The sequence below is a fragment of the Perissodus microlepis genome, chromosome 3 (genome assembly GCF_051167445.1).
Source record: "Perissodus microlepis isolate ML-2025 ecotype Zambia chromosome 3, ASM5116744v1, whole genome shotgun sequence".
In the NCBI taxonomy this organism is placed as follows: domain Eukaryota; kingdom Metazoa; phylum Chordata; class Actinopteri; order Cichliformes; family Cichlidae; genus Perissodus; species Perissodus microlepis.
In genome coordinates, this window is record NC_140463.1 from 18,248,302 (window position 1) to 18,268,301 (window position 20,000).

At 39.8% G+C, this 20,000-nt stretch overlaps 3 protein-coding genes across 4 annotated transcripts in view; 1 reads left to right on the forward strand and 2 right to left on the reverse strand.

Moving 5' to 3' along the window:
* Positions 1-1,888: 1,888 nt before the first annotated feature.
* LOC146390312 (uncharacterized) lies at positions 1,889-9,089 on the forward strand. Of its 2 annotated transcripts, none has more exons than XM_084923404.1 (3): positions 1,889-2,131; positions 4,896-5,329; positions 8,042-9,089. In XM_084923404.1, the coding sequence occupies exons 2-3, from the start codon at positions 5,161-5,163 to the stop codon at positions 8,869-8,871; spliced, it is 999 nt and encodes a 332-aa protein (XP_084779530.1). In that variant the 5' UTR covers positions 1,889-2,131; positions 4,896-5,160; the 3' UTR covers positions 8,872-9,089. The 2 variants fall into 2 exon arrangements, with proteins under 2 accessions (XP_084779530.1, XP_084779529.1); XM_084923403.1 differs by having other exon boundaries at positions 1,890-2,131; positions 4,893-5,329.
* A 2,602-nt stretch (positions 9,090-11,691) lies between these two features.
* On the reverse strand, positions 11,692-18,538 carry LOC146390313 (uncharacterized). Its single transcript, XM_084923388.1, has 3 exons — positions 18,076-18,538; positions 15,932-16,084; positions 11,692-14,101 (listed from the first exon to the last, which is right to left on the reverse strand). Exons 1-3 carry the CDS (start codon positions 18,278-18,280, stop codon positions 12,924-12,926), a joined length of 1,536 nt encoding a protein of 511 aa, XP_084779514.1. The 5' UTR covers positions 18,281-18,538; the 3' UTR covers positions 11,692-12,923.
* Positions 18,539-19,069: 531 nt separating this feature from the next.
* The window catches only part of LOC146390314 (tripartite motif-containing protein 16-like protein), a 3,737-nt gene continuing 2,806 nt past the window's right edge, over positions 19,070-20,000 (reverse strand). Inside the window, exon 1 of the mRNA XM_084923412.1 lies at positions 19,070-20,000. This exon is cut by the window's right edge and continues 2,806 nt beyond it. Within this exon, the coding sequence (XP_084779538.1) occupies positions 19,336-20,000 (665 nt within the window). The 3' untranslated portion in view covers positions 19,070-19,335.

Here is a 20,000-nt window from a genome sequence, read left to right on the forward strand (position 1 = left end):
TTAATCTCGTTATACTGTGTATAATGACAATAAATTCTTTCAATTTCAATTCAATTAAATTCATGAATGTAAGAAAATGATTACATACAACTGAACTTAAAGCAAACATTAAAGTGAGCAGAGGGACGGAAGGAAAGGTGTCACCCAGAGAAAATGAACCGACGGAGACACCTGGTGGACAAACACAGACATGACAAGAAAAAAGACTAAAGCGCAGAGGGGAGACAAACAGCTGGAAATATTTGTTGGAAAGGATTGTCATGCTTCAGAAAAACACACAGCGCACACTCTAACAGTCCTTTATTTGCACTGAAGTAGAAATAATTTGAGAAGAAAGAATCACATTACAAAAAAAATAAATTATGTATTTTTTTAAAAAACAACAACAACTACCTGTTCAGCCCAGTCAGTCGTGCTAGATTTTTTTTTTAATAGAGATTGACAGACCACGTGACTTTCGCGCATTGCATTGTGGGTACGAGTGGCAACAAAATCAAAACACTGCATTAAGCGCTAGCATTTCCAGCACCGGTAATCGTTATTTCTGCGGTTTTAATCCCTACTTGCATTTTATTTGGCCCCAAAACAGTTATGTACAAAACAACGGAGAACTCGGCAGGTCCGTACGAAGACAGACTTGATGAAAAGGCAAAAAAAAAAAAAAGTACAAGGAAAAAATCAAAGGAGTGAAAGGGTCAGACCCATACGAGAATACAGAGTGGAGTAAGGACGTTAGCGTGCTGCCCAACTTTCATCACGCACATATTTATTATTATATGGTCCTAAGTTTTAGTGCGTACACTCACAAAATGTTTAGTAACTTCAGATCCCTGCAACAAGCCCAGGTCCAGTTTACTTTGATGATTTGGACTATTCCATTTCACAGCTGTTTATCTCCTGTACAGGCCAACGCAATCTATTTGTCTTTTCAGGTTGTAGTATTACACAACATTTTCAGATCTAATAGAAATAAAATGAGTGTTTTGTAATTCATTCAATTTATTGTCTTTATTTATAACTGGCATTATTGTTTCATTCTATTATAGATTCTTACAAGAAAGAGGCAAAATTGTAAAAATCCATTGTGCTTTATTAGCTGCTTCAGTAAAAAACAAATCAACAATGCAAAAAACAAACAAACAAACAAACCATTGCAAAACCACATAGTGGAAAACATTTATTCATCACTTGATTGCTTCAATACAACCCTTCGGCACATATATGCGGGGCTTTTCGTGGCTGTTTTGATATCGCTCACTTTCTTACCCGATCACATCTCGCTGTGGTAGCAGCTTTAAACTCGGTCTGACACAGGTTGATACAGGGTGCCCAGTCTGGATCGCATTCCAGCATTTTGTAGGCTGGTTTTCCTACAAAACACAACAAACATTAGCCCACAAAGCCACAGTAAACAAAGCAGCATAGCGCAACGAATTCAATTCAAATCAATATAAGACTTATTTGTAACCTACATCAACAATTATGTTATGATAAATTACGTAATAACTACACCAGAAGACGTACCTTTGTGGAAATGCTTGGAGCAGACTAACATGTGAGCTGGAGTGTTCTGGGACATTATATTTGGTCTTAGAATGGCTGTAATCCAGGCCATCCTCTTTGTTACTTCAGAAACATGGCTTAAACAATTTCTCTTCCACGATGTAATCCGATAAAAAAACGATCTCTTTACCCGTCGGCTTCCCGTGGCTGTCATGCGACCAGCTATTGCAGTTAATAATACAACAGCTTCTTGTGTTTCTTTTTATCGCTGTGTGACTGTTTTCATGTGAAAGCCTGCGTGCGCTAGTGCCGCTTGCCACTCGTACCCACAATCCTTTGGGCTTTTACCCCTGAATGACGTCACATTTTCGCTCAAACCACAGCAGAGAGAGAAGAGAGGGCAGAAAGTGACGTATCAGGAAGTGTAATGAAAGGAAGTAGATGGCGGGAGAGATGAAGATGTTCATGACAGAGCGGAAATAAGGTGAAAAATAGGCGAAAACAGCAAATACGAAAGTAAACCTGTAATGTGGAGGAAACGGACAGTGAGCGCAGTGTAACCTTGACAACGAGACACGAGGACGGATTTAAAGTGATCATAAAATCGTCTCCCGACGGCTGTCGTTCGGTGAGTGGAACCAAATTCAGCTACAACAGCGATAAATACGCCTGTAGGGAGATTAAGAGTGCTATAATACTGAGATACGGATCTCCGATGAGCGCTTGTAGGGATGTGGTTCATCAAGGTACACAGGACTGAATTAAATAAGTGTAAGGGAGGTGCAGTGTGGGGAAAGTGTCCAAGCAGCAGGTTGAACCCGTGTCAGAGAGCACAGACAATAACAACAGATGTGGTGGAAACTGGCAAGATGGTGATACAGGAAGATGTTCTGACTGTGAGCAAGAAATAATTCATATGGTCGAAGGGATAAAGAGCTCAGCACAGACAGGAAAATGATTATTGTGAAATCAGCTGAGAAATGTTAAAGGACTACGTGGTGAAACAGTGGAAGAAACGTTAAAGGGAGAAACTCCCATTTTTAGTCATGTCTGGTGGATCTTCGTGATATTTGCCTTTTTAACGTGCAAACCAAGAAACCTTGTAGCCAGTGGTAAATAAAAATAAACAAACATCTCAAATTTGTTGGACAAGCTTCGTGAGATATATTTTATAAAATATGGTTGAAACCACGGTGGGATTTCCTTGTATATGGGTGTACAGCCATCAAGAATTATGGGGAGACTGAGAGAGGTGGAGGTTAGGTTTGCAACTAAAGATTATATCAGCAGTTGACTAATCTGCCAATATTCCTTTGATTAGTCAGCGATTATTTCAGTAACTTAGTAATCAGTAATCTTATCTTTTACATGATGTTTCCAGCTGCAGCTGATAACCATACTAAACATGCTCTCTGTCATGACTTCAGCCATTTGAGAGGTGCATCAGCCCTTTTTTCAGAACAAACTCATCTATACGCCTGTGCCTAATACAGTTAAAACAGAACAAAACAGAATCAGACTGTTACTAATCACAAATTTGGTTGTTAATAATTTTTTTTCAGATACTGCCCCCAAAGCTTCCTGTAGTGTGTAGCAGTTATAAAAACACATTTACGTGGTTTTAGAATTTTACGCATCCACAAATTTTAAAAGTCTGCGTGATTGTTTATAGAGACAAAACGTTGCAGCCCTAGTGGAAAGTTTATTCATGCAGGCCCATATGACAGAGAATGTGCATCTTCTTTTTGTTTTCATATTTTAATTTATATTTAATTGTGTTGTGGTTTGCAGTGTTTTGTGTTGTTTCACTTTAAATTTGTTTAAAAGGAAAAAGCTGAAAATTTAAATGGTTAAAAGTTTAAATATATATATAGTTGGTGTTTGTATTTTATGATTTATTTATTACATTTTATGTGGAGTGAATAAATAAAAGTATATTTAAAGTATATTTACGGCATGTACAAACTCCGAAGCACGTACAAAACCAAACAGAAGTGCTCCAGAATGCTAGGCGCAGTGTTATTATCTATTATTATCTAGTGGCTACACAAGCCAGGAAGTACCAATGACTGGATTTGGTGTATGGTAGTAACAGGTAAATGAAAATCTTTTTTGAATTATTTGAATATATATGAGTGCTTGTGTATAAATACACAAACCATACACATATGCTTTCAATTGTGTAATTTAAGTGATCTAGGTAGCTCTGTTTTGGAAGTTCAGTTAACGCTAGAAATGTGTTTTGGAGTTTGTACGTGCTTTTTGAAGTTTGTACGTGCTTTGTCTCTAGGGGCCACCGTATGTATTTATATATAAACATATATAAATAAAACCACATTTTTTTTACATTAGTAATTCCTTTTGTGCAAAACAACCCGAAGAGCCGGTTGGGAGCCGAAAGAGCCGGTTCTCTAAAAAGAGCCGGAAATCCCATCACTAGTAAAACCTTCGCATGTCCGCTTGTTTATTTTCCACATAAACCTTTCACAATAAAGCTCAAGATCCTGTTGAGACTTTTCAAAATAAAATGAATCACGTGAAAAAGTATGCAGAGTATTTACGGATGAGAAGCAAAAAAGAGTCGTCAGGTGCTAAAAAGTAAACATTAGACTCAAACGTTAGAACAGGCTTTTCCCCGCAGCACTCTGTGTAATAAATACTCACAACGAAAACGGCGGCCGTTGCAACTTATGTCTAAAAATGTATGGTTTAATACATCGGTTAAACACTAGACTCCAGGTGCACGGCGCCCAGCTGGAAACACTTCAGCTGCCCAAGATTCACAGAATTTACAGAAAATGTTACATTTTTGTAATTTATATCGTTATCGGGACGATAGTTGTCTTATATCGGGATATGAGATTTTGGTCATATCGCACAGGGACAATCCCATCAGTCTGAAAGCAGGCAGTTATAGTGGCACTGGCAAAGCCTGTAAAAACCCATCGTATTAACATCAAATTTTGGGATGACCTGGGAGAGAATGATAACAGAGACTAACCCATATCTTAGAGTGTAAACAGTGTCTTCTCTGGGTTTTAGAGTGGGTGTAGTAAAGGAATATTCTGCATTTATTTGCAGAATATTTGGCTGGAATATTTGGTCGCAGCTGAAATGGGAAGACATCTTCACCGTATCTAAAAGTATGTATGTTTGAACATGACGCAGGGTAGGAACCCAAAGGAAGAGACACTGTTTACTTGGATGAGAATAGGACACAGAGGATTAACTCGTGCAATCCAAATAGGTAAACTCCCAACAGGTCTCTATGTTTAAACTCTATGATAAACCGGGGATTATTTTATGAATACATTCAGATTTTACGCTGATGGAAAGAATATAGTTTTACATTTTTTTCCTGCTATTCTCCTGTCCACACTTTACTCCAGTAGGTGGCAGTAATACACCTGTAAGCTGGTTTGCCAACTACCATCAAGCTCAGAAGAAGGAGAAGCAAGGAGGTGGAGGGGCAAAGTGTGGCTGTTCAAGTGGAGCAGTGTGAACAGACATGGCTGCTTTTTAACGAAGCGGACTGAAGTTGGAAGAGAGACACAAACTAAAGTATCGATCCCGTCACGTCAGTGTGGATCTGATTCCAACGTCGGCTTCACTTCATCGATGCTTGTATCGATCCGTCCAGCCTGAGCTGAAGCAGCAATGAGTTCAGTTCAGTATCTGAGAGAGTTCATCAAGGAGAGACTAACTGCTGTTTGTGAAGAAATTTTCTCAGAGGTTCAAAAAACCATCGTCCAGCATGAGGAGATCAACCGTCAGCACAGACTGCTGGATATCAGCCGGAAACCCGACAGAAACTCACACATCATAGGTATGGACATGTTTTTAACTGTTCACACCCTAATTTCCTGAACTGAAGTCAGAGCACTAACACATGAACATGGACAGAAACATCCTGTTTATTTCAGCTATTGCTGCAATTACTGATTTTTCAGGAGATCAGACATGTGAACCTCTGGTCTCTGGACTGCTGACAAAGGGAGCCTGCTAAACAACAATAACGGCTGGTTTTGAGCTAACTTTATGCCAGCTAATGTTAGGCTCGAGTGTCCTAAAACACACTTCCCCTCTAATAAACAGTTTGATTACAAAAAAGAAAACAAAACAAAACACTACATTTTTGGAAACATTTGTGGGTGTTTTCTCATTTTTGTCTCTGGTTTTTTTTTTTGTAGTACCATATTTTTCAGTTCATAAGGCACATTAAGCTAAACAAAACAGTCAGATAACTCAAACTTTACTCAACTCATTCTTCTTGCGTCGTCCACTTCCCTACCATTGATTCATTAATGCTGAATTCTCTCACAGCTGCTCTATTCCCGTGTTGTTGCAGTATATTATTGACAAACCTTGTATTGTGGATGGATTATCTCAGTTGTTCTCCTGACTGAAGTTTGATCTGTTTACAGCATCCTGCCATGTGATTACATTTGTACCATTAACTTGTATCAAGTGGAAAAAAGTTAGCGTTCATACTCCAGCTTCACTGTGTTTATATTATGCTAACATAGCTGTGTCGCCAGCGATCATGTAGCACATCATTATATACCAGCTAGTCTGACCCTAAAAAAGTCACTGCTGTTTCTGTCTTCATTTCTGTTGGAAGTGATAGCAGAGCTGTACATTTTAAGTTTTTTCTGAAATCTCTCAGTCAGAACATGCTATATCATGTTTAGGTGGAAACTAGCAAGCTAACTTCCTGATAACTTCTAACTCTGTTAAATTTAATACATTCTGTTTTCATGGATGCCTGGATGTTAAACTTAATTGTTACACCTGTTAACGCAACAACACTGATCATTTTATTAAAGATGAAAGAGTTTAGACAGTTTGTAACTCTCAGTGATGCTGCAGTGTTCGTTTGATTTTGGGACCTGAAGCGGACGGAGTTTTAGACCCAGATTACTCCGCGAGGCTCCTGACTACGGTAGCTGTAATGCTCAGACAATCCATCGAGCGGTGTAGCTTCATAGCTTACCAAAGTCATACTGAAACATTCTTTGACAGACTTTTGAGCGCCATGTACCACATAAAGACTTTCTTTTGCTGCTCTCTCACTGATGGAAGAGATGGTCACATTCCATAAATGTAACTTTCACATGACCTTCAGACAATGTTTCCTGAGGTTTACATTTGTAGAACCATTAGGGAACGTTTAGCCATTTTTCTTTTGTTAGCTTCTTTAACATGTCCGTGTTTAAGAGTGTGGTCAGGTTTGCTGCACAAAAATGGTCACCTTGCAGTTTAGTTTGGTGGACTTTGGGTCTTTGCTCGCAGTGAGGAGCTTCAATGCTAATATATTAGTGTGTGGCCGTGAGTATGCACAACTGTTTGCCTGAGCTGCTGTGCGTGTGTTGCGCATGCATGAAACAGACGGGCTTACGATCGGTCAAATGACAGACAGCGTCTCTTCTTTCTGAGAAGACTGAGAAAGGCCCGGCTTCCACCACCGATCCTGACCACCTTCTATAGAGGAACTATCGAGAGCATCCTGAGCGGCTGCATCACTGTCTGGTTTGGGAACTGTGCCATATCGGACTGCAAGACCCTACAGCGGATAGTGGGAACAGCAGAGAAGATCATCGGGGTCTCTCTCCCCTCTATTGAGGACATCTACACCACACGCTGCATTCGCAAAGCCACCAGCATTGTGGCTGATCGGACACACCCCTCTCACACACTCTTCACACTCCTGCCATCTGGAAAAAGGTACCGAAGCATTCGGGCACACACATCCAGACTGTGCAACAGCTTTTTTCCACAAGCCATCCGTCTCCTCAGCAAAAAGGGACTGACTGATAAACACGCGCACACACACACACACACACACACAAACATTATCACTCAGGTTAACTCAACTACCTCAAAACATTGAGACTGGACTGACTAATCAACACAAGCGCAAACACACTGACCTACACCACCAAACCATCATACACACCAACCTGTAAATGCTCTTTTGCACAATATTATTACTGGACTTTTTGCACTAACTTCTGTACTTCCTAATTTTTGCTGCTACACTAAGGAATGTTTACTGTCCCTCCACTACCTCAACTCATCATCACAAAACCTTATTATTATGTTACGTTGTGTTTTTCTATCATTCTGTCACTTTGCTGCTCTTGTTTGCACATTTGCACGTGCACTTTGTTGTCTGCTGTCTGATAACAAAAAAAAAAAAGTCTTCCTTAGATAGATAGTTTTTTTTGTTTTGTTTTGGTTTTTTTTTTGTTAATTTATGTTTTAATTTATGTTAGGTCAGTCTGTCTTGTCTTTGCTAGCCAGCTAACTAGGCCTCTTAGTTAGCTAGTTTAGTGTTTTCTGTTAATTTATGTTGTAAATTTATGTTGCATCTAGCACCTTGGTTCCTAGAGGAACGTTGTTTCGCCTCACTGTGTACTGTTAAACTGTATATGGTTGAAGTGACAATAAAGCCAACTTGACTTGACTTGACTCTCTGGTCTGATCACCATTTATCATCACATAACTGACTTTTTCTTGTATTTATTTGTTCCTCAAGACCTCCCACAACAACATGACTGTGAGGAAGAGGAGGGTCTGGATGAGCAGCAGGTCTGTAACCAGGAGAGGAACTCCAGCCCAGACCAGGAGGAGCCAGAGCCTCCACAGGTTAAAGATGAACAGGAGGAGCTCTGCAGCAGTCAGGAGGGAGAGCAGCTTGGAATGAAGCAGGAGAGTGATACTTTCATGGAGACTCCGACTTATGAGGAAAGTTCCCACAGTGAACAAAAACTAAACAGTGAGCAGCTCCTTTCTCACAGCTCTCCTGAAGCAGAGAGCCGAGATCATGAAGAAAGCCATCACGTGGACTCAGGATCTACTAGAAATACAAAGCTAAAGAAGAGGAGACATCACAATGAGGGAGTGGACAACACCCCTGTGTCAGAAAGTAAAACTGACACAAGGAAACAGTCTGTACAGTGTGACACCTGTGGAAAAACGTTTAACTTTAAATCCAACCTTACTACACATCTGAGAGTTCACACAGGTGAAAAACCATATCCTTGTAGCACCTGTGGGAAACAGTTCAATCAGAAATCATCATTGAATACTCATGTAAGAATTCACACAGGTGAGAAGCCGTATCCGTGTAACACCTGTGGGAAAATATTCAATCAGCTGGCACACTTGAAAACTCACACAAGAATTCACACAGGAGAGAAGCCACATTGTTGTACCACTTGTGGGAAAAGATTCAATGAGAAATCAACATTAAAAACTCACATAAGAGTGCACACTGGTGAAAGGCCATATCCTTGCAGCACTTGTGGTAAAAGATTCAGTCAGAGGATGAACTTAAAGAAACACGTGAAAATTCACACTGGTTAAATGTTTAATACTTTGAAAATGTGATACAGCCCTGAGTCATAGCAATGTGTTGGTGGTAGAACTCATACTGACCAGAAGTCAAATCACTGCAACACCTGAGTGAAAAGATGATTCATGTTCAAGACAGTATTTCAAGACGTTGTTTATTTGGTTTCCTACTTTATTCTTATAATTGTATCAGCCAAACTCATCTTACATTTCATAAAGGTTAAAGTTCAGTATGCTCCTGTTCTGTTTGTTCATTGTTTTTTTTTTCGGCCTCGAGGGCCGGTGTCCTGCAAGTTTTAGATATCAACCTGGGTCAACACACCTGAATCACATGATTAGTTTGTTACCAAATCTCTGGAGAATTTCAAGACATGTTGAGGAGGTAATTTAGCCATTTGAATCAGCTGCAGGACCTGGCCCTCGAGGCCTGGAGTTGCCCACCCCTGCTCTAATGTGTGAATGCAGCATGAGAATGTTCTCTTATTCAGCTGAAGTTTTTCTTTGTTTCTGATTTTTACCCACTACGATGCCAGGAGTAGTGCGCAAAAGTAGGACTGACTAACCAGTCAGTGGTGAGAGAGGTCCTTGCAAGCTCAGAATGAAAGGTTTGTTTTGGTTTAAATTTTGTTATGATTAATTTACCTGAATAAATATGCTGGACAAGTGAACCACAAAAAAACAAACCAAAAAAAAAACAGTGGAGGCTCAGTGATGAAGATTTGAAGAGATTGGAGAGAGTTATAAGCTTTCCTTCTTTGGGAATTCACTTTGACTCTACAGTTGACTCTTGCAGCTGGAGCGTAGTGAAGAGGTGATATCAGTGCGGATGGGAAGCTATAAAAAGATGTTTCTACATTGAGTCAAGCTTCTGGAGCACAGATGTTTTCAAACACAACTCTGAAGCATGGTTCAAAACACCCACGTCACGTGATCACGACTAAACGAGGTTTTGGTGCACTTCACCCCAGTTTCAGTAGGTGGTGTACCTGCTGCTTATAGACATAAGATAAGATAAGATAACCTTTATTAGTCCCACATGTGGGAAATTTGTTTTGTCACAGCAGGAAGTGGACAGTGCAAAAGTTATGAGGCAAAAATTAGGATACAATAAGAATAAATACAGTACACAACTGTACAGAATAGAATAAAATAAAATACTATATACAGTAGAATAAAATAAAATAAATATACAATAAGATAAAAATAGAATACAAATGCTATATACAACTGAGTAAAACTACAACGATGACAGAAGAGATTATTGCACTTAGTGTTATTGCACATGTGTGGATGTGTGTGTTTGATCAGTTAAAGTCTTTATTGTGGAGTCTGACAGCAGTGGGGAGGAAAGACCTGCGAAATCTCTCCGTCCCACACCGTGGGTGCCGCAGTCTCCCACTGAAGGAGCTGCTCAGTGCTGTCACAGTCTGCTGCATGGGGTGGGAGATGTTGTCCAACAGTGATGACAGCTTAGCCACCATTCTCCTGTCACTCACCACCTCCACTGGGTCCAGATGGCATCCTAGAACAGAGCTGGCCCTTCGGATCAGCCTGTTCAGTCTCTTCCTGTCCCCATAGAAAAACAGACAGGTGGGTGAGCTCCATTTACTCATATCAGCAGAGAGAAAGTAGCACATGGTGCTGTCAACTCATAAAATATCTCAGTAAAAACCTCCGCTCTGCTTTCAAGGTGAAAATTAAAAAAAGTTAAAAAAAAAAAAAAGTTTTCAGCTCTGACTTTGCCTGGTCTCCATTTTTTTCCTACTTTGAATAGAAAACGTCATTTTCATCCTTTGCTAGCTTATAAACAAAGTGTGCCTGCTCCGACAGGCCTTAAAGGGTTAACCCTCTGGGGTCCAGGGTGTAGTTGGCCGTTTTTGACTACTTTTGATTTTCCCTCTACATTTCACCTTTTAAAAACAGTTTATCTTCCCTTGTTTGGTATCATTCTTTTCAGCACAACCTATGTGAATTTACAGTTATTTTTTTCATTTTGACATACTGTATTAACACAATTAATCTTAAATCAGACAAAAAAACATAAAATCCAAGTAGAAAAAAGTGATATTTTTTACTGTCACAACCACAAACATGTTTAACGAATCATTTTCATAATTTAAAGTGCAAATATAAATTGTAAATATTAAAAATCTATGCACAAGTTTTGCAGACAACAAAGTTATATGCAGCTATTTACCTAAAAATGCAGCCAAGGCTTTTTTGAAATAACTATTTTCAGACTATTTATTTGTTCTGCATTAAATAAGATGCCACACAAATTATTTGTGTCTCTCTTAAGAGAGAGAGAGAAAGTGTCCTGTTCTTTGTCGTTAGCTTGGCTCTGTCCCTAGTTCTCCTCTCCAGGTTTAAAGCCACCGTTCATTTCGATGCCTGTTTCAGTGATGCGTCGACAGGACAGGAAATCATGAAAAAGGATTTGTGTTTTCAACCTTTGGAGCTCAGATTGAAAAACAAACCAGTTATTAAAAAACAGCCTGGTGTCTTCACTCTATCAGCCAGTTTCACTTCCTTAATGAAGCCAACAAGATATTAGTGTGTGCTGAGTGTTTTTCTGATGCACAGCAATCCTTTCCTGGAGTTATTTCCAGCTGTTTGTCATCCCTCTGCGCTTTAGTGTTTTTTGTTGTCATGTCTGTGTTTGTCCACCAGATGTCTCCTTTAGCTCTGTGTGACAGTTGTCTTTCAGTCTCACTTTAATGTTTTTTGCAGGTTCAGTTGTGTGTAATCATTTTCTTGCATATGAAATCAAGTCAGACACACAGAGCTCGTGAACTTACTGCCAACAGAAACTAAAATCAGTGCAAAAGCACCAAGAGGAAAACTGCTTCATTTATTCTCTCAGATTAGTTTCACATTGTCAGATCCTGGAATGAACACAAGACTTTCTCCTTTTTAAAAAATAACCTGAGTTTGTTCACATTAAATACAATGAACTCCTCATTGATTATAATAATGAAAAGTAAACTTCCTGCAGTGTTTGCAGAGTCAAAAACAGCAGACAAACAGATCAATGTAGATGTAATGACACATTCTTCACAAATGTATAAAGTGAGAAAAAAATCTTTGTGATCAATAAAGAACTACTGATTTCTCCGTGAAGTAGAAGAGAAACAACATAAAATTATTATTCAAAGAAATGAAGCTCTTGTTTTTTTATTCTACGAGTGCACTGACGTGACACTGTGATATTTTCAGTATACAGTTAGAGCCACACAAGACATTAGAGCTGCTGTTCTAACCTTCATTTGAATCCAAACGATTAATACCACCAGCATTTCTCCCTTACCCAGTATCTACATGTCCATAAAGTGTGTTCTCGCCCTCATAGGGAGGCCGCAAAGAGACTAAAGCAGCCAGAAGTTGAACCTGGATTTTTTTAATCCGTAGTCAGATGATTGTCCATTGCACCACTGGCCCACAAGGGAAGTGTTCTAGACAGACAGGTTTGAGCTGATTATGCACTCGTTCTGATAACATGTCACCCTCCAACAAATAAAAACTCATAGTAGCAGCTACAACAGGCAGAAGACAATATATTTGCTGTTGGATTTCTTGTGCCACAGACTTTGTAATTCACAATAAGTGACTTATTAAAACATTTTCCTCCTGAGAGTGAAACTCTGTCAAAGTTTGAATGTAATCTTTATTTAGTTTAGTTTATTCTGCATTTAGCAGACACAGCTGGATTTTTTTTATATTAAAAAAACAACAACAACAGCAAAGTCCAAGTACCATGCCTGAAAATCCTTACACTGTGTGACTGTGAGACAATTTATTCAAGTATATATAAAAACTAAAACTAGATGTTTAATTGAGACTTAAAAACCTGAATGAACACACTCAGCTTTGGTTAAAAAAAAGAAAAAGACGAGGATTCAGTAGAACAATAACACACCTCGATCCCTGGATAATAAAAAACTGAACTGAACAAGCCTACACAACAGGAGCAGACTCCTGCAAAAGGCTCCTCCTCTGTGTCGGCTGTACCACCAGCACACTGCTATAACTCGCAGCTGTCCCCATATTCTCTAAGTATGAAACTGTTAATCAGTGTGAATTCTCCTGTGCCGTATTAATTGCATATTCCAGATGAAACTTTCCCCACAGGTGCTACAACAATGGTGCTTCTCGCCTGTGTGAACTCTTGCGTGAGATTTTAGAGCTGATTTTTTACTGAATTCTTTTCCACAGGTGCTACAAGGATACGACTTCTCATCTGTGTGAATTCTCACGTGAGCGTTCAATGTTGATAGGTCAATAAACTTTTCCCCACAGCTGTTACATGAGTACGGACACTCGCCAGTGTGAATTCTCATGTGATTCTTTAAATGTATCTTCCGAATGAATCTCTTCTCACAGGTACTACAAAAATATGGCTTCTCACCTGTGTGAATTCTCCTGTGCCGTATTAATTGCATATTCCAAATGAAACTTTCCCCACAGATGCTACAACAATGGTGCTTCTCGCCTGTGTGAACTCTTGCATGAGATTTTAGAGCTGATTTTTGACTGAATTCTTTTCCACAGGTGCTACAAGGATACAACTTCTCACCTGTGTGAATTCTCATGTGATTCTTTAAATGTATCTTCCAAATGAATCTCTTCTCACAGGTACTACAAAAATATGGCTTCTCACCTGTGTGAATTCTCCTGTGCCGTATTAATTGCATATTCCAAATGAAACTTTCCCCACAGATGCTACAACAATGGTGCTTCTCGCCTGTGTGAACTCTTGCATGAGATTTTAGAGCTGATTTTTGACTGAATTCTTTTCCACAGGTGCTACAAGGATACGACTTCTCACCTGTGTGAATTCTCATGTGATTTTTCAAGCGTGTCAGCTGACTGAATTTTTTGCCACATTTGCTACAAGGAAACCGTTTCTCTCCTGTGTGAACTGTCAAATGTGCAGCCAGTAAGCATTTATACTGAAACATTTTCCCACAAGTGTCACACTGTAGAGACTTTTCCCTTGCTTCAGTTTGATTCTCTGAAGCAGCAGTGTTGTCTGCTAAAGTATCAGTCTCCTGCTTCAGTCCAAGCTGCTCTCCCTCCTGACTGCTGCAGAGCTCCTCCTGTTCCTCTTTAATCTGTGGAGGCTCTGGGTCCTCCTGGTCCAGACTGGAGTTCCTCTCCTGGTTACAGGCCTGCTGCTCATCCAGACCCTCCTCTTCCTCACCCAGACCCTCCTCTTCCTCACCAACATGCTGCTGTTGGAGGTCTGAAGAGACAAATGCAGAAAAACAAGCCGTTGAGAAAACATTTTCTGATCTGACCCCTCAGTAGTGATCAGATTTGATGACAATTTAGCTATTCCAATTCCATTCTCAATATCACTTAACGATTCAAATTTTTAATGGTTCTCTTATTGTTATTAGGTTCTCACTGGCTCCACTTTGAGAGTCCCGACTATCTCTAAGCAGCATATCAAAGGCATTACATACATGCAAATTAATTGTATGTGTGTGCATGTTGAAGGTATTTCATAACCGTTCTTTAAAGTAATGCAGTATGCTACTATGGGAGGGGTTTGGTCTCTGGCCTGCTGCAGTGGAAGGGTGGTGCAGTGAACTCTTGAGGCGGCGGCAGAGGGGACAGGTGTGTGTGCTGACTAATGACTCTCTCCATATATATAGTGACGGGTGAGACTGACAGGAGGAGTGTTTGCAGTGCAGGAGGTGCGGAGGGAGCTGACTCCTGGCTCAAGAGTGCCTTAAACCAAAAACGCGAACTGCTAAACCAAGCAAAAGAAAAGAAAACAACACATTTGGATTTATATAAACTTACAGGCTACAGCCCCACACACCAACACAAATCCTTATCCTCATGCAGGACACACGTGATCTTTCTCTTAGTATTTAGGTTAATTTCAAGTACAGTCAAAGATCAAAGTCAAATAATATATTTTATATAGATATCTGCAATCTAAACTATGGCATAAAAAAAATTATTTTGTCCTCTTGGAAGACTTTCTGATTTTAATCAAAGGACAGTTTTTGTGCTGTTGAAAAGAGAACAAGACGTTTTCATGGTGTAGATTTTATTTAATAATAATACTTCAGTGTCCAACCTAACAACCCTCAAGACTGTGGCTCAGAGTTTACTGGCCCTTGAACATTTTTATTGGCTTGTGAAAATTTTATTTAATTAACATAATATTTTATGTTATTTCACCTTCAATCTGAAAAATGTTACGCAAGCCTTGAAATTAATATGATCTAGTACACCCCATGCCCCCCTTTTGGCTCACCCCTGTTTGCTACAAGAACTGCTTCTGTATAAAATAGGCCAGCTTCAGCAAGTTGCATAATTTAAACACTAAGTTAATAGTTTATCTGCATACTTTAAAACAACTTCTGTGTAAAAGAAACCGTGGTGGATGGAGCAGGTGCAAAGCTTTTCTGTCAGAGTTTGTTGATCGAGTGGTTTGATGAAGGACTCCTGATAATTTTCCTAGTAAAGATCTTAATGGTGATTACAGCCTGAGCATGCATGTCGGTAAAAGGCCCTGTCATAACGTCTCGTTTTCGGCAGCACAAAATTTTGCATCAAAGCTCAGAACAAAATTCAGAATGCTGATATGCTCGCTCTTCTTCATTTCACCCACTGCAAGGCTTACAATACATACTCAATCGTTCCCTTGCACACTTAAACATGAAGAAAACTCAAATGTGAACACAAACCAAATCTTCCACACTCATGAGATAAAACCTTCCAACAGAGAAAAGGCTCATTTTTCATGCCTTATGTGAGGTTGCATGCATACCTTATTGTATTTAACATTACTGTACTTGAAATTCTGGATTTAAGAAGAAGCTTTCTTTAAAAAATTACATTTTAACATGGCACAAAAAGACAATGTTCACTGTTAAACATAAATGGAAACCAATGAGCAGTTCACTCTGAAAGTGTTTTTTCTCTTTATAATATTTATTATTGTACATTAATGAGACAAAAGTACTTCTTATCCAATTAATCCATTATTTGATAGAATAATCAATAGCTGCAGGCCTAATTCATTTTTTATTACGACCATCACAGTTTTACATACCTATTCTGTGTGATATTATATCAGGTTCACAGATGGTCTCCAGCAGTCCAAGCTGCTCTCCCTCCTGACTGCTGCAGAGTTCCTCCTGTTCCTTGTTAATCTGTGGAGGCTCTGGGTCCTCCTCTTCCTTACAGTTGTGTTGTTGTAGGGGGTCTTGAGGAACGAAGAAACACAAGAACAATAATCACTAATGTCATGACGAAAACACACACTTAAAAAAAACTATTTTACAATGGTCTCCCCGACAGGCCAAAGCAGATGGCTGCCCTTCCCTGAGCCTGCAGCAGGTTTCTTTACCTCGAGGTAACTGCTTTTGTGCTGTTTAACTAAAACTAAATTAAACTGAATAGAAAAGTGTGTGGCTGTGTCCCAATTCAGGGTCTGCACGCTTGAAGTACGCATTTTAAGTGCGGTTACGTCACCGCCACGCGACGACGGCTGTCCCAATTCGAAGTGTACTTCAAATGCATACTCCAAACGCGCCGTCGATTTCCCCAAATATCAAGCGTGGTCCGGTGCACGCTTCGTGGTCCCATATATCCCACAATTCATAGCGCGGCGGTGGGTGTGGATAATTTTGCCGCAGAAGGGAGCGGCCGAAGAGGGTTTTTTTTTTCCAAACTTTATTGAAATTATAAAGCGAACAGTCAGTCATTCCAGTTCAGTTTGTACAGTAGACATACAAGGCAAATAAGAGTAACAATATACAGTACAATGAAATAAGAAGGATAAATAAATAAAGGGAAAAAAAAGAAAAAAAAGGGGGGGGGAATGACAGACTTCATAACAACTTTGTACTTGAAAGTTGTGACAGCTCATTCGTTAAACATTTCTGAATGAATTTCAATCAATGATAAACCTTTTTTATTGGAAGTTAATTTAAGAGAGTTTAAGTAACATTCCATTTCAATCAAAAACAAATTAAATGATGGGGTTGAGTTTTGAAATTTACATTTATGTATATGGAATTTCCCTAATAAGATGGAGCGGCCGAAGAGTGAACTGTCAAAAGTACTGAATATGACGTCACTTATTTATGTGCGAATGTTTAATAATTAAAGTCAGTCATATCTATATCTCTATATCTCTCTCTCTCTCTATATCTATATATATCTATATATATATATATCTATATATATATATATATATATATATATATATATCATAATAACCTGACAATACTATAATATTGGCCATATTATATTTACATTACCACAGTGAGATGACTTTAGTCTCATGAACAACATTAGCTAATTGTTATTTACTAACTAATCTTAAATGACTGTTCAGCACAGAAATGAAGCCCAACAATCATGTTTTACAGTCCCGTGGTCTCAGCCTCAGATACTCAACTAATGAAAGTGATGTCATGACAAAAATGAATGACCAACAAAACATTTTTCTCCTTCATTTCTGTCAAACAAAGCTGTATGAAACGTGTCTAGCGGTTAGTATCATGGTTGCTAGGCAACCTGAACAGCGCGACGAAGCGTATACCGTCCCATTTCACAAGCCTCTCACTTCCGCACTTCTCGTACTTATAGTACGCACCGTACGTAGTACGCGTAGTGCGCGTACTTCAAGCGTGCAGACCCTGAATGGGACACAGCCTGTGTCCCTGCAGGTTTTAGATCTCACCTTGGGTCAATACACCTGAATCACATGATTAGTTCGTTACCAGGCCTCTGGAGAACTTCAGGACATGTTGAGGAGCTAATTTAGCCATTTAAATCAGCTGTGTTGGTTCAAGGACACATCTAAAACCTGCAGGGACACCGGCCCTCCTGGAATTGCCCACCCCTGGTTTAGACCCTAACCAATCAAACAGTCCCTTTTATGTGTGTGTTCACTTTGATGCTCTCATGAACAAAAAATGGAATAAACAGTTGGTGTGGACGCTCATCTTCATCAATGTTAGTCAGCAGACAGTTTTCACACTGTCTCATTAAGAGTGTGTGTGCTCTTCCTGAACTATCACCGTTTGCTCCTCTGAATTCATCACCAAAGTAACAGCTTCCTGCTCTCAGCTAACAACAGCTTAGAGAAATCCTGGAGAAGCTGATAAACTTTCAGGTTTATCACCAATCAACCAAATACTGAAGAATCTGAGCTTGAACAGCACAGAGTTAAAAACATGTCCATACCTATGATGTGTGAGTTTCTGTCGGGTGTCCGGCTGATATCCAGCAGTCTGTGCTGACGGTTGATCTCCTCCTCATACTGGACGATGGTTTTTTGAACCTCTGAGAAGATTTCTTCACAAACAGCAGTTAGTCTCTCCTTGATGAACTCTCTCAGATACTGAACTGAACTCATTGCTGCTGAGGCTGAACGGATCGATACAAGCATCGATGACGTGAAACCGACGTTGGGATCAGATCCACACTGACGTGACGGGATCGATACTTTAGTTTGTGTCTCTCTTCCGACTTCAGTCCGCTTCGTTAAAAAGCAGCCATGTCTGCACACACCGCTCCACTCAAACAGCCACACTTGCCCCTCCACTTCCTTGCTTCTCCTTCTTCTGAGCTTGATGGCAGTTGGCAAACCAGCTTACAGGTGTATTACTGCCACCTACTGGAGTGAAATGTGGACAGGGAAAAAAATGACAGACGTCTGTGTCGGGCTCGTTTTGATGACCTTCGTGTTGACGTTCGGCCGTACCACGTGACTGATTCAGTAAACGCTTTGCGCGTTTGGTGTGTGGCTCTCTCTACAAAGGAGATTTAGGGCCACGTTGCCTCTGGCATTTCTCAAATTTGTGACTTTATTGCACGTTTGTTTTCAGTCTTTTTGAACTTCGTTTTTTGCGATGGAAGCAAGATGGGACAGCCCACCCACTCCGACCCCGAATGAGTTTGCGCATACTAATACCTTTGTGCACTCTTTTGTTTTAGGAGGGCTGGATTTCCCTGAGGCACACTCTGAAAACCAGGACTCAAGATAAACCTATTTGTTTTACTTCACCAGTGTGTGAATGTGTGCGTGAATGGGTGGATGACAGGTTGTGTAAAGCGCTTTGGGGTCCTTAGGGACTAGAAAAGCGCTATACAAATACAGGCCATTTACCATTTACCATTTACTTCAATCCAACTTTATTTATAGAGCACTTTAAAAACAACATGGTTGACCAAAGTACTTTCCAGTGAAAAACAGTGATAAAAGTTAGAAAACCAATCATTGCACAAAAAAAGAAAATACAATAACAATAAAATAAATAAATAAAAAATAGTAAAAAGGAATAAAATAAAATATACAATAAATAAAACGAACAAACTAAAGAAGATTAAAAGTGACCAAAAACTGAATGGTACTACTAATCAAATGCCTTGGAAAAAAGGTATGTTTTTTCAAGTGATTTAACAATCTCAAGTGTTGGGGCCAGCCTAATATGGAGGGGCAAGTTATTCCTTAATTTTGGGGCCACAACAGCAAAAGCTCAGTCCACCCAGTGTTTCAGTCTCAACTTGAATGAACTCAGCAGTGACTCCATAACACACAAGACCAAGTCCAGCATAGAGCGGCTGAGTGAATGTGGTCTGGACTCTGTGGAGGAGAGTCATGGTTTCAGAGACGCTGTAGAAAGACAGAATACCTGCTCTGTGATCCAGGTACACTCCTACTCTGGAGGACCGAGGACCTGAGAGGTCAGTTTGGACTTTGTTGTAGTAAAATATATAACTGTCTGTGTCACAACGTAATGCCCAAGATTTCTCATTTAGTCCAAATCCACAGTGATATAAACCTCCTGTTCTGCTGAAATTCTTGTATGCGACCGCTACATAAACTGCTCCTCCTCTGCACTCCACCTCCCAGTAACAACGTCCAGTCAGACTCTCTCTGCTCAGCACTTGTTCATATTCAGTGAATCTCTCTGGATGACAAGAGTAAAACTGTCCGCCTTCTTTTAATGTTGCTTTTCGGTTCCCTTCAGATAGTAAGAGCTCTTTATGTGCTGTGTTTGGATCCAGTGTAATTTTATGCGAATATCTTAAGAATCCAGCTCTGGTCTCTGGCTCTGCTGCTGAGTGTAAAACATCATTCTTCCTTTCTGCTGCAGCTTGGACTG